At 38.4% G+C, this 14,458-nt stretch overlaps 1 protein-coding gene across 1 annotated transcript in view; it reads left to right on the top strand.

The window, feature by feature from the left end:
- CFAP126 (cilia and flagella associated protein 126) overlaps positions 1 to 13,111 on the top strand; it is a 35,862-nt gene extending 22,751 nt beyond the window's left edge. Inside the window, exons 2-6 of the mRNA XM_032464759.1 lie at positions 1,976 to 2,103; positions 10,912 to 10,979; positions 11,473 to 11,553; positions 12,159 to 12,335; positions 12,716 to 13,111. Of these exons, the coding sequence (XP_032320650.1) occupies positions 1,976 to 2,103; positions 10,912 to 10,979; positions 11,473 to 11,553; positions 12,159 to 12,335; positions 12,716 to 12,988 (727 nt within the window). The 3' untranslated portion in view covers positions 12,989 to 13,111. The remainder of the gene's footprint in view (positions 1 to 1,975; positions 2,104 to 10,911; positions 10,980 to 11,472; positions 11,554 to 12,158; positions 12,336 to 12,715) is intronic.
- Positions 13,112 to 14,458: the final 1,347 nt, after the last annotated feature.

Raw genomic sequence — 14,458 nt, forward strand, 5'->3', positions numbered from 1 at the left:
TTCTTAAATGACAGGCAATTGGTTAGTGGTTACCTCATACCAATTTTGGGGAACAGTTTAAGTTTTGTTTATGACTTCCAGAGGCATAAGCCAGAAGTGACCCAGGTCAAGTTACTCTCCCTGGTCTTGCAAAATAAGCTAAATTAAGCTTTGCTTGCATAATTAAACTGATTTTGCCTGCTCAGGGAATTTTCAAGCCAGTCTTCATTTGTTTTTGCTTTTTTGTAATTTCCTCTTTTTTTCCAATTCCTTTTATTGAGGTATAATTGATATAGAGCACTGTGTAAGTTTAAGGTGTACACCATAATAATGTGACTTATTATATACATCATGAAATGATTACCACAGTAAGTTTAGTGAATATCCATCCTCTCACGTAGATACAAAATAAGAGAAGATTTAAAAAAAAATTTCCTTTGTGATAAGAATTCTTAGGATTTACTTGACTATAACATAGAGCAGTGTTAATAATATTTATTATATTGTACATTATATCCCTCATACTTATTTATCTTATGACTGGCAGTTTGTAGTTTTGACTACCCTTATCCAGTTTTCCCTCTTCCCAGCCCCTACCTCTGGTAACCACAAATCTAACCTTTTTCTATGAAGTTTTTTTTTTTTTTTGAGGGGGAGGCAATTAGGTTTATTTATTTATTTATTTTAATGGAGGTACCAGGGATTGAACCCAGAACCTCATGCATGCTAAGCATGCACTCTACCACTGAGCTATACCCTCCCCTTTCTGTGAGTGTATTTTTTAAGTATAATTGACCTACAACACTATGTTAGTTCCAGATGCACAACATAGTGACTCAACAGTTCTATACATTTCAAAATGATCACCAGGATAAGTCTATTTACCATCCGTCACCATACGAAGATATTGCATTATTATTGATTATATTCCCCATACTGTATATTTCATACCTCTGACTAATTTCCTTTGTAACTAGAAATTTGTATCTTTTAACCTCCCTCACCTATTTCTCTCCTCCTCCCACCCCCTCCCCTCTGGCAACCACCTGTTCTTTGTATTAACAACCTAATTATTGTGTCAATTTATTTTTATTACTTTTATATATTACCTATTCAAAAACTATCAAATGGTTTTTTTCCCAAATGTTTTTAAGATGAAAAAAATGTCATCAAGACTAAATAGAAATAGAGGTATGTGAGCTAACTTTAAGTGAAAATGTCAGTGCAACACAACCTGGAGGGGGCAGAAGACTTCAAGCATGGTAAAGACATTCAACATGAGGAGAAAAGAGCAGTCTAGTTAGGTAAAGGCAAGATTACAGATTTTCATCCCAAAGACAAGGAAGATACGGACTTTAAGGAAATGAGAAAAACGTGCATTTCTCCAAAATTAATTCGTCACATGACGATTTCTCCTTCTTACTCTTGGGGGCGTCCAGGCTGCAGCTAACCCTCCCTTCCTCTTTCTCCGCAAGCTCCGAGGGCCAGCAGCTGGGCAGCGCGTGAGTCACACTGAGACGCCCAGGGATCCCAGAAAGACCTGGGATTCGGGGCCCTGGGCCAGGCTCGCTGACGGTGGACAGCCCGTTCCGGGACACGAACCCTGCACATAGGCCAATGTTGTAGGCCTAACGGTACAACCCCAGAATCCAAATCCAAGGCCGGAAGCCTGAGGCCTGGAAAAGAGGCTGGCCAGGGTTTCCCGAAGTCTGAGGAGGCCCGTTGGGCCCCTGAACCCCGCCCGCCGTCAAGCCACCGCCCGGCCCCGCCTCTCGCCCGCGCCCCGCGCCGTCCTCCTTCCCTCCTCCGCCGTCAAGCCGGCGCCCCGCCCCGCCACCGCCCAGCGCCTTTTCCTGACCCTGCCTCCCCAAGCCGTCAAGCCTGGGGACAGCCCAGTCCCCGTTCCCGTCTGGGCCCGCTAAGATCGAGAGGCTTCCCGCAAGTCAGGCCTGAGTCAGGACCGGAAGGCGGGGAAGGGTTGATCGGTTCCCGACAGTGAGAGCAACACGACACGGTTCTGGCCACACATCGGTGGGAGGGAAGTGGAGCACAAAGCAGGCAGCCTCCTTTTGGCGTCCCCAGTTCGGCCCCAGGATGTGGAAATGACTAGGTCTTGTCCTTGCTCGAGGGGAGCGGCGATCCTGTAGACCTGAACACCTCACAGTTGTGTGCGTGTTCCAGCCGGATCTCGTTCACTCCAGCTGGTCTGTACTAGAAAAGAGTCTTAGTCTAAAGTCATAAAATTAGAGAAGAAATTTGAATTGAGGTGGGATATAGGAAGATTAAGTTTGATTTTGCTACTCAAGTTTTGGACTTGTATCTATCCATCATCTGAGTGCTTGCTGTGACTTAACACTCAAGGTGGGCCAAATGATCAATTGAGACTTTATGCCCAGCTGACTTGCTCTCCATTTCCTTTGCTCTTACCTTGGTTCAGTCTACCATCACCCCTCACCTAAACAACTGCAGAAGACTCCTTATGAGTTTCTGTGCATCTACAGTTGTCATCTTCCAGTACATTCTCCATTTATGTATCTTCAAGTTACATATTTAAACACCAAATCCTAAAGATTCCTTTAATATTTACCAAAAAAAAATTTACCTAACTTTCTTGTTAGAGATTTTGCTATAATATATTTAGATCCCTAAAGCTAAAAAGTAAGTTAGAGACCAACTCTTTCATTTTAAGGATGAGGAAACTGAGTTTCATAGAAGCTAAACAAATTGCTCAAAGGCATACTGGTTAGTAATTGGAGTAGATGGAACATGACTTCCTAATCTAGTGATCTCTTTACCTTTCAAGGGAAGAGGGAAAGCATATAATAATAATAATAATAATAATAATAATAATAATAATAATAATAATAATAATAATAAATAATTAATAATAATAATACCTTACGTTTTTGTAACCCATATTTATACTTAAAAAAATCTGATTTTATCTTTGCAAAACCCTGTGAAGTAACAGAATAGATGTCATTATCCTTCATTTGTAAAATTAAGACAATGAAATACTGAAAGGCTTGGTGACTTGTCCAAGGCCATACGTAGTTATTAATAGAACTGTACCTAAGAATAAGTCTTCAGGCTACTCTTTCAAGGTTTTAAGCTTTTTTTCTTTTTTAAAAAATATTTTTATTACAAAAGAAATGTGTGCTTGTTGTAACCAATCACAACAGAAATGTACAATGAAACTTTCTTAAGCAAGAATGACAAAACAAATGGAGAAGCCATGAAGGAAAAGACATATTTAACTATCTTTTAAAAGATACCATAAATAAAGTAGAAAAACTAGAAACATGCTCCGAGAAATAATTTCAACACATACGGCTGATAAAGTGTATCTCTAATACACAAAGAGTGCCTACAAATTGATAAGAAAAAGAAATACACCAACAGAAAAGTGAGCCAAAGATATGAATAGGCAATTAATTAAAAAAAGGAATTCACTGTAGCCAATAAACATATGAAAAGATGTTGGTAGTCAAGAAACCAAAAATTAAAATAATAGTAATATATCATTTTCACTCATCAGATTGATAAAAAGAAAAAAGAGTAATAGTATTCAGGGACTAAAAGGATGGGAGAAAATGGCACTTTTGTATCTTGCTGGTGGGAATATAAATTACTGTATATTTTAAAAAGTAACCTGGCAGTATATACTAAAGATAAAAATACATGTTCACTTTTATCCAGCAACTCCACTTTTAAGCATACTGAAAAAAAAAAAAATCAGACAGAAGGCCAAATGTATAAAATGTACAAAGATGTCTGTTATAATATTGTGGTAGCAAAAAAGTGGAAATATTTTGAATGCCCATCAACAGGGTAATGACTGAATAAATGTCTCCACTATGGGATGTTAGGCAGCTATTTAAAAGAATGAGATAAATTTATACATACTTTGTGGTTCTGTTTTCTCCAGTATTTGTGTTTCCTTTTGGCTATTGAGCCTCTGAACCTACTTCCTCTGTTTGAGGAATCCCCATTCAACCACCACTGCCTCTGCCTTAAAAGATACCCTTCCTCCCACCATAAAATGCCGGCTATTCACTTTTCTAGCCTCCATTACAGCTGGAAAATCTGCAGATCAGATGCACCAGTCTTGAATTGGAAACAAGTGAGGGGAAGAAGCAGGGAAGGCAGTGACTGCAGCCCAGTGAGGGGCATGGCAACAGGGGCAACAGCTTCAGCCAGTTTCTAGAGGTGGTAGTCAGGGTGACTCTAATAGCAGCACCCTATGTCCAGAATGCGGGACTGGCTACATATTTGTGGGGTCTCTGATACCTGAATGATATATTAAATAAAAAAGGCAAGTTGCAGAGTAATGTGTATAGTACAAGAAAACATACTAGAAGGATACATAGCAAGTACTTAAGATTATTTAGTGCCAGAAAGAGTTCCCTGACATAATTTCTCCTCCAACTCCTACAGTAATGTAATTTTCAGTGGGGCATATAGCCTCTTAAAATAAAAATTATGTATTTCATAGCCTGCTATGTTTTCAGCTAGGTCGGCCAGTGACTCAGTTCAGGCCAATGAGACAAAAATGGAAATATGTTTGTGTGATAGCTTCCAGGATCATTCCTCTGAAGGCAAAATTTGAGAGTGGTTTAAGGCAATGTGTTCTCAGAGAAGAGGTATGAATGACGGTTGAGTGGCTTATGCATGTAAAAAGGAGAGACAGAGAGCTCCAGAAAGAGGTGTTCCTCCTGGTACTTGTTAAAATGAAATATGAGAACTTACCCTAGCATCATTCATCAGTACACAGTTTCATTACTTCTTGGCAGTCTTCAGTAAGGTTCATATTACACGGTACTTTATTTTTCTTCAATTTTTTCTTATTGTGGTAAAACACACATGACATAAAAGTTACTTAACCCTTTTTAAGTGCACAATTCATTTTTAAGTACATTCATATTGTTGTGCAGCCATCACCATTATCCATTTCCGGAATTCTTTTCATCTTGTAAAACTGAAACTCTGTACTGACTAAACAATAACTCCTCATTCCCCCTCTTCCCCGGTAGAATGGCAACCATCATTCTACTTTCTGCCTCTTTGATGTCTGACTACTCTAAGTACCTCATATAATTGGAATCATTCATTATTTGTCTCTTTATGACAGGCTTATTTCATTTAACATAATGTCTTCAAGTTTCATCCAATGTGTCATATGTCACAATGTAGCACATGTCAGAATTTCATGCTTTTTTAAGGCTGAAAGTATTTCATTGTATAAGGTTCACATTACTTTTTGTTACATTAAGAACTATGGCCTTTAGCAACATGTTTCTTGTATTTTGCACACAGGAAGAGTCACCACTCCTAGTTAGGCCAAATTTTTCCCTCCGGGATTTCAGTGTGTCTGGAAATTCACCTTTTAAAGGGAGGAAGTGAAGACAGAACAAAGAAAGGTGTGGGAATTGGCTGAAATAATTCTTCGAATGAGTAATTTCCTGGACAGTATTCTCAAGCTAGATATGTAGATGGGCAGGCCCCCAGACCTGAATTAAGGAGTTCGATTTTTTATAGGACCAGAAAATGAACTTAGGAAACTAGACTGTTTTTGGTGTTCTTTTCTTTTTGTATTCTTATTTAAAACTGAAAGGAGATTGGAGATGTATGCTGAGGTGGCAACCCTTAACTGTTCTCTACGAGGGAGAGACCACAGTGTGACAAGGAGTGGGGAAGAGTGATAAACTTTTAGAAACTGGAGTAGATGTTAGGAGAGGATCTACTCTAAATGAGTTTCCTCTGAGTAGTTTCCACTATGTGAGGTCAGATGAGACCCAGGGTAGCCCAGCACACAAGGACCCTCCCATCATACCTACAGAGGCCACTTTCAGTGTGGGCTCATCTCTAACTCTCCTCTCCCTGCCAGGAACTGAAGAGACTGTGCCAGTACCTTTCCCCACCGTCAGTTTTCTGAGAAGGCAGCTTTCACGCATCTGACCTCAATGGTCTGTGGGACTCTGGGGGAGTCCTGAGGGGTGGGAGATGCCTGGAGTTCACCCTGTCACACTTTATCTGGCTCAGGAGAATCACTCTTCATCTCCTACTCATCACTATTTCTCACTCGGTTTTCTCACTAAAGCAACGCCTTGGGGGGAGCTATTTCACTGAGTACACAGTGACACTGGTATATTAATCACCCTCTTGTTGGGCAGAGGTGGTGGCAATCCTCCAATAGGAAGCTGAAGTTCCTTCCCCACTCTGAGCTGAGTGACCAAAATTTTCTTGGCTCTTAGAGCCTCTCATGTCTCTCATCTCCCCACTTCCTTTTAAACTTGACTGTGTCCCTGACACTTGGCTATCCCATTGCTTAATATCTTCCATCACCCTCCTCCTCATGACTCTGATACTTATGTAATTTAAGGGTTTGGCAGCAGGAGACAATGGGCAAAAGATTTCTTCCTTTGCAGTGTAGGGAATGGGGGACTTGTTGTAAAACTAATGTCCACTAGAGGGAGACTTAGTCTTAAGAAAGAAAACTGGATATGAAATTTGTCATGTTGAGAGGAAGCAGAAATATTAACTCGTTTATATACAGCTTTTGTATTTAGCTAACTAACTCTTTAAAAGAAAAAAAATTTCTTTGTTTTTAAAATAATGAGAATTTGTTTTCTTACTTTAGGAATTACTTTTGTTTTTAACTTAATTTTTATAATTTTGTACAATATTTATACAGTTCTAAAATCAATTTTGCAAAACAGGGTATATTCAAAGTTTATCTTCTACTCCTGTCCTCTCCACCTTATCTCTTCTATCTCCCTAAAGGTAATCACTAATTATACCATTTATTTTTCCATCATTTTTCTATTAGAAACACATATTTATATCTACTTTTTTATGTAAACGATAGCACAGTATTCACATGTCCTACACCATGCTTTATTCACTTAAAAGTATTTCTTGGTGATCACTCCATAGCAGCATCTTCCTTGTTGCTTTTTACAGCTGCATAATATTACATTGTGTGGCAGTATCATAGTATTCTACTGACAGATATGTGGGTTGTTTCCATTCTGTAGCTATTACAAATAATGCTGCATTTAATAGTGCACACTTCTTATTTTTGCCAGAGTATTTTCGGGATAGATTGCTAGAAGTAGGATTACTTAATCAAAAGGCATGATACTGCGGTAGGTATAGCTCAGTGGTGGAGTGTATGCTTAGCATGCACAAGGTCCTGGGTTCCATCCCCAGTACCTCCATTGAATAAATAAATGGAAAAGGCACTGATAATTGTGCTAGCTAGATACTGCCAAATTGTCCACCGCGAGGGTTGTGACATTTTACATTTCCACACCCAACATATTAGAATGCTTGTTTCCTTATAGGCTGACCAACAGAGTATGTTATCAAAGTTTTGGATTTTTGCAGTCTTATGGGTAAGAAATAGTATCTCTGTGTAGTTTTAATTTCCATTTTTAAAAATTATGAGCAATGTTGAACATCTTTTCATATGGTTAACAGTAATTTGTATTTCTTTCCCTGTGATATGCCTGATTATGTATCTCTAACCCAGTTTTCTATAGGGTTATTAGTCTTCTGTATTTTTAGAACTTCTTTAAAAATCAAAGATATTAACTCTTTATAATATAACTTATTTGTCCCAGTTGTCTTTTTACTTTTTGTTGTTGTTGTTGTTATTGTTATGTATTAAAACTTATCAATGCATCTGTGGAGATAAGCACACATTTTTTTTTCACCTTGATATGATGAACTATATTAATGGATTTCCTAATTTGACTATCCATTTCTACATCCATGGAGTACTTTCCACTTGGTCTTAATACAATTTTTTTAATGTACTGTTGGATTCTGCTTACTAATGTTTTATATAAGATTTCTGCATCAATATTAATAAGTGAAATTGATCTGCAGTGTTTTTGTTTAGACTTTGTCATGGTTCCAAAATTCAGGTTTGGGAATCAATGTTATTCTTACTTCATAAAATGAATTTGGGAATTTTTCTTCTTTTGCTATGCTGTAAAATACTTTAAGAAACTTATCTTCTTAAACTTTAAATTTTAATAATATCCTCTGTGAAACTATCTGGGCCTGTTTGGTTTTGTGGGGGAACTCTAGTTTTCTAGTTTCTTTTATGTTTAAATGGTTTGTTTAGACTCTGTCTCCACAAGGATCAATTCTGTTAAATTGTGCTTTTACACAAAATTATACATTAAATGTAGATTTTCAAACATATTTACAAAGAGTATTTTTTAAATTTCCTCTTCTTGTCTCTTCCTAATTACATGTATTTGTGCTGTCTTCTTTTCTTGAGTAGTTTAGCTAAGAATTTACCAATTTAATTTTTTCAGTTTTTGATTTTAGTATAACTTTTTGTTTTCAAACCCATTATTTCTGCCTTTCTTTTAACTAATTTCTTCCTTCTAATTTGGTTTACTTTTTTCCCCTAGTCTTTTGAGTCATAAAGTTCATTCATTTATTTTTACTTTCTAATTTTTATACATATAGGTATTTAATATTATAAAAGTTTCTCTGATAGCTGTTTTAACTATTTCCCATAGATTCTGGTTTTCATTATTACTATTATCAATTTGTTTTACATTTCTCCTTTGGCCCAGATGTGGGTAACAACATATTTTTAAATTTTTCATTTGGAAATTTGAATTTGAGATTTTCCTGTGGCCTAAGACGTGAATGTGCCACATTTTTGTGATTTTTGTGAATCTTTTATATGCATTTGGAAAAAGAAGCATATTCTCTATTATCAAGGTTCAGAGTTTAATATATATTAAATCTTTCCTATTTATTATGTTGTTTAGGTTGTCTGTACCTGGGCTAATTTCCTATTCACTTCATCTTTCTAGATCTGAGAGATTGGTTAAAGTCTCCTATTATCAGTGTGCTTCTATTTTTCTCCATATTAAATGTAATTCTTTCTCTTTTTTAAATTGTGCTAAAAACTTATCTCTTCTAAACCTCTTAAGTCAGAATTCTACTTTCTTGGCTAATTAAAATTGCAACCCCTGCTTAAAGAAAAAAAATCTGGTACATTTTTGTTTTAGTCATTTATTTTTAGCCTTCCTGAATCTCTTCATTTTAGATGTTTCTTTTATAAGCATAGTGTTGAAATTTACTTTTTTAGTCAATGTGAAAATCATTTCTTTTTAACAGATGTGATAAGCCCATTTATGTATTTATGTAATAAATATATTTAATCTTAGATCTGTTTTATGTTATATATTTTTATATATTTAAGTCTCTCATCATGTGATCTATTTCATTTGGTTCCTCCTCTCTGCCACCCTCCTTTTTAAAAAGACATACCTTCTAAGGGACAAGGGACTGATAATCATCCCTTACAATGCTCACCTGGTTCTCAATTATCTATTTCTTTGGACAGATTTCATAATTCAGGAAGCACAGTTCCATTTTCTCCCTAATTCTGACAACCCAGTAGATAGGTATGCTAATGCCATTTTAGATAAGTCTCAAAGAGGTTGTCCAAATATTAGGTATGTGTCCCGCCACCACCACTTCATTCTCCAAATCTGGTGCTTTCCACACTATGTCTTTCTCTCATCATGCCTGCTCAATCCTGCATCACCAGCAATTCATTCCACCTCAGAAAAGCCAGGAGTCATTTAAGGACCAAGGATATGTTTTTCTTTGGGGGAACAAATCTGAGTTAGTGGCTATTCAAAACATCTTTGCTTTGTTATTCTGAGAAAATGTAGTGGACCCTGTAAACTGGGTCTCAGCAGTACTGAGTCCCTACCATGCTATGGCATTATCTAAACACTTTATTCACTTTACCTAATTTATCCTGTAAAGGTTCTACTATCTCTACAATACAAATGACTACAGAAACTCAGTGAAGGGACACCAACTGCTTACTGTCATACAGCTCTTATGTTCCTATGTCGAGTAGGGACTCAAATCCCAGTGTCTGGCTCTGAAGTCTGTGGTACTTAGACCACACTCTCCAATGAACAGAGCTCTTGGCATTCCATAGTTTGTTACCATGGTTAAAGACCCCAGTCAAAGACAACCTATAAATTCTTAAGCAGGGTAAGTTATGCTAGGAAAAAATCAGAGCCACTATTCAGCCAATTTTCTCATGTTTATTTACTCTGTTCCTCACATCTCTAAAATGAAAATGAACCCAGGTTTCAAAGGAAAAGATCAAGGGCAGTGTCAGCCAAGAAAGTGAGTAACAAGAAGGGAAAGGCAGCCCCTCCCTGTTAATTGGGAGGTAGTCCCAGAAGGTCAGCCTTCTGAGGTTGCCAAGCAACAAAGGTAAACAGCAGGAAGTGGCAGGATCATGGCCACTAACTACAGTGCCAACCAGGTAAGTACTCTTTTTCCTTCTCTTTGACTTTTAATTTTGTCTTCCCAGTAAATCCAAAATTAATTCCAACAGTTAATCAATATTTTAAGTTATAATCAGATGTTTATATTCTTGTTTTTTTGCACTAAGTCTTCAAAATCCAGTGTATTTTACATAGTTGACTTTTGAACAAGGTAGGGATTAGGGCAGTTGAAAATCTGCATATAACTTTACAGTAGGCCCTCTGTATCCAGGGTTCCACATCCACAGAGTCAATCAACCATAGATCATGTGGTACTGTAGTACATATTGAAAAAGAAATCTGTAAGTGAACCCACACAGTTCAAACCCATATTGCTCAAGGGCCAACTGTACTTACAAAGCACCTCAATATGGACTAGTCACATTTCAAGTGCTCAATAGCTGTATGTGGCTAGTGGCTCCATGTTGGACAGCATACAGATGAAACAAATGGTGAGTTACACTGAGTTAAAGTGAGTGACTCTATAGTGAGTTATAAGTCTAGCATGGTCATTCATGCCTTTGGTCTTCAACTCTGAAGAACAGTGCCTATTTACTTTCTGGGCTTGGGGACTTTGAGCCTCATAAGGATTCTCATCTCTTTCCACAGTATGAAAAAGCTTTCTCACCCAAGTATCTGCAGAACTGGTCTCTCGCCAAGCCAACAAAAGAGGTACTCCATGTTCAGTGCACCCACGAGGCCGGTTTCTGGTTCTTTATGCTGTACTCTGTGTAATTCACTGACACCTAACGTCTTTCAGCCGTCTTTAAACTCCCATACCCTCCTCTCCCTCAGCCCTTAATTCAAGCCCTTCAGATACTTCCTCTACTTTAAAAAAAAAATTGGGGGGTGGGGTGGGTAATTAGGTTTATTTATTTGAGTACTGGGGATTGAATCCAGGACCTCATGCATACTAAGCATGTACTCCACCACTGGAGCTATACCCTTCCCCCTCTTTTTAAAAAGGATATTGAGATCTTTTGTTTAATTAATTAATTTTGATGGGGAGGTAATTAGGTTTATTTATTTTAACGGAGGTACTGGGGATTGAACCCAGGACTTTTTGCATGCTAACTGCACACTCTACCACTAAGCTATACCCCCTCCCTTCTCCCACTTCTTCACTCCATTTTCACAAGCACTGCTCTTCCCACCTCTACCCCAGAGGATTTCTTCCCATGAAGGCTACACTCAGATTATCGCCAATGATCATGGACATCTGTTGCCTTCAGTGCCCCGTTCCAAGGTGAGATACTCATCTCCATTCTTATCAAGAACAGTAAAGAACTGAGGCATAGAAATGGGAGTACTACAGGGGAAACTTGCAATCTCCTACAGCCACTATTCAGAAAATTTAAGTTCAATCTTGTATGTTCATGTATAACTGAAAAATTGTGCTCTACACTGGAATTTGACACAACATTGTAAAATGACTATAACTCAATAAAAAATTGTTAAAAAAAAAAAAAGTTCAATCTAATTCACATTGTAATACAAGTGCCCTCAAACTTCCAGCCAGTTTATCCAACAGGACAGGATTGTATTTAAAGAATTCCTTAAATTGATGAATGATCTGTATAAACAAACACATTCAGGTGATATTTATGTAGTGGGTATTCTGCCAAACTTAGCCTAAGGATGCAGAATTTAAGCCAGCAGAGGTAAAGGAATGAAAAAATTAGGGAAACCTAAATGGGGGAGCGGGCAGGAAGAGTAGAGAGATTATTCAGTCTTGTTTCACTACCATGCGTTCCCAAAGGTAAAAGATGGAATTAGGACAGAGGCCTTGTCAATAGGTCAGTTACTGGGAGTGAGAAACCGTATTGAGGAACCCCATCTTTTTTCTTTTAGGCAAATCCTTGGGGATCCTTCATGGGCACATGGCAAATGCCTCTGAAGGTACCCCCTGCTCAGGTGACCCTGACCTCCCGTACAGCTGCTGGTGCTGCCTCCCTCACCAAATGGATACAGAAAAATCCTGATTTACTGAAGGCCTCCAATGGGCTGTGTCCTGAAATCTTAGGCAAGGTATCTATTTTTCCCACCTAACCTCAAATCCTATTGTCTTTGTTTCTTTGCAACCTCAAAAATGCCTATTGTTATATCACCACAACCCCAGCAGGGGGAACCTCTGACCAATTCTGCCTTATCCTGTCTGTCCTCAATCAAGTTCTGAGGCCAGAAGGGATAAGCTAAGGATCTTATTCCCACCCTCACCCCCTAACCCCACACAGTACAAAATGATCTAATCTCAAGGAGATGTTAGTGGTATCATATTTAACTTACTTGAAACCTGACCTTTGGTCCATGGTATACACAGAGAAAAAGGGATTTAGAATTTTGAGATGGACAGGGAATGATCTAGGCCTAACCAGAAACAATTGTCTCTTCTATTCCATCCCTGACAGCCACATGATTCAGACAGTCAGAAGAAACTCAGGAAGTCTATCACAAAGACTGTACAACAAGCAACAAGTCCAACCATAATCCCAAACTCCCCAGCCTCAAGTCTCAATACCCTAGATCAACTCCAAAGCTCACATCCCTCGGCAGGTCACACTCCAGGTCCCCAAACCCCAGCTAGCTCTCCTAAGAGCCCACCTGGAAGCCCATGCATGCTAGAACACTGTGCAGGTCCTGATCTAGCCGAGGTCCAGAAATGCAAACCTGGAACTTCATAAAGGACTGGGACCACACTGAGAAAACCTGTCTAGAGACTGAGTGAATGAAGTAAGCAAGACCCTCAGTCGAAAATTATGGGTGGGAATAAAGGCAAATTCAGAAAAAATAAACATCATTTGTTGAATCTTTTACTGATTTGGACTTTATCTTCCTGCTGTAGCTGCCTTTTGTAACCCAAAACTAGGAGAAGGATTGGGGGAAACAGAGCAGGGAAAAGAACAAGACAGTGGCTTGAGGTGGAACACATTTTTACAAGGATTGAGTTAGTTATACTCCAGAAATGACCAAAAGGAGGTTGGTCTGAATCACAGCAAAAGAAACCTCAAATAACCAGTCCCTCACACCTAACCCTTCACTTTTCATCCTAAGCATGAACTATAAAGTCAGAAGTACAATCATTTGGTAGAGCATATGTATGTGTAATCGGAGAAGGTGGGGAAGAAAAGGTATAGGAAGCCAGAGAAGACATGATCCTTGTCTAAGACTTCATATCTGATGAAAGAACACACAGGGAAAACAGATTAGAGTTACAAAAGGAAAACTCAAAAAAAAAGAACAAATATAATTTCAAAACAGAAGATACAGAAGTGATTGGAAGGTGGAGAAGAAAAAAAAGAGAGAGAAGAAAAACAAAGGGATATGGTAAGTAGAAAGAGCAGAATAACAAACATGATGACCACTCTGCCACTCCCCTGACCACTCTAACCCAAATTATAAAAAGACACCAAAAAAGTTCCCTATCCATTTCCCAGCTCCCAATTTGTTTATCATTATTCCCATTCTGCATCTTTCTGGCACTAGCTGTTCAATTTAATGCCCTTGCCAAACCTTTCCCAGTCCCAATGCCCAACTGTTCCCTCATGAACACGTCCCTCACTATAAGGACAAGTACAGAAGACATATGGTGTAAGCTAGAGGAAGGCTACAAAGACTTCCCAGAGCCAATCTAGCAAAAAGGAAAGAAGTGATCATCACTTAAAGCCAAAGACTACTTGGGAGCTGGGATAAAGACTGTTGAGGCAGCTAAGTAAGGTCTTCCTCTCTAAATGACACCAATTACAGTCACTTTCTTCTCTCAAACCCACAGCTAATTTAATTGGTTGGCTAACAACTCAAGAGTGACAGGCAAGATAGATCTGTCATCCCAGAGTTTCCAAAGACTATTAAAACAGCATTCTTGCCAATGGAGTCAGGGACCCAAAAGCCTGGCATATATGAATTATGAAAGTAGCAAGTTTTCTCATTAAATTATAAATGTTTGCCAGGTTTTCAACAATCTCTTCTTTCTTATCTCTACTCTTCTCTCTCCCTGAATCTACAGACTTAGCTCATAGTCCCTTGCCTGTCAGCTCTATTGGTCCACTGGATCATAATTTGCTGAGGCTTAATAATGAGTTCTCAGTGGGATTTTGAAGCCTGCAATAACCCACAAGCTCTCCACATGCTTAATTTTTCTCTTGCCCCCTCCT

Source organism: Camelus ferus, chromosome 21 (assembly GCF_009834535.1).
Source record: "Camelus ferus isolate YT-003-E chromosome 21, BCGSAC_Cfer_1.0, whole genome shotgun sequence".
NCBI lineage: Eukaryota > Metazoa > Chordata > Mammalia > Artiodactyla > Camelidae > Camelus > Camelus ferus.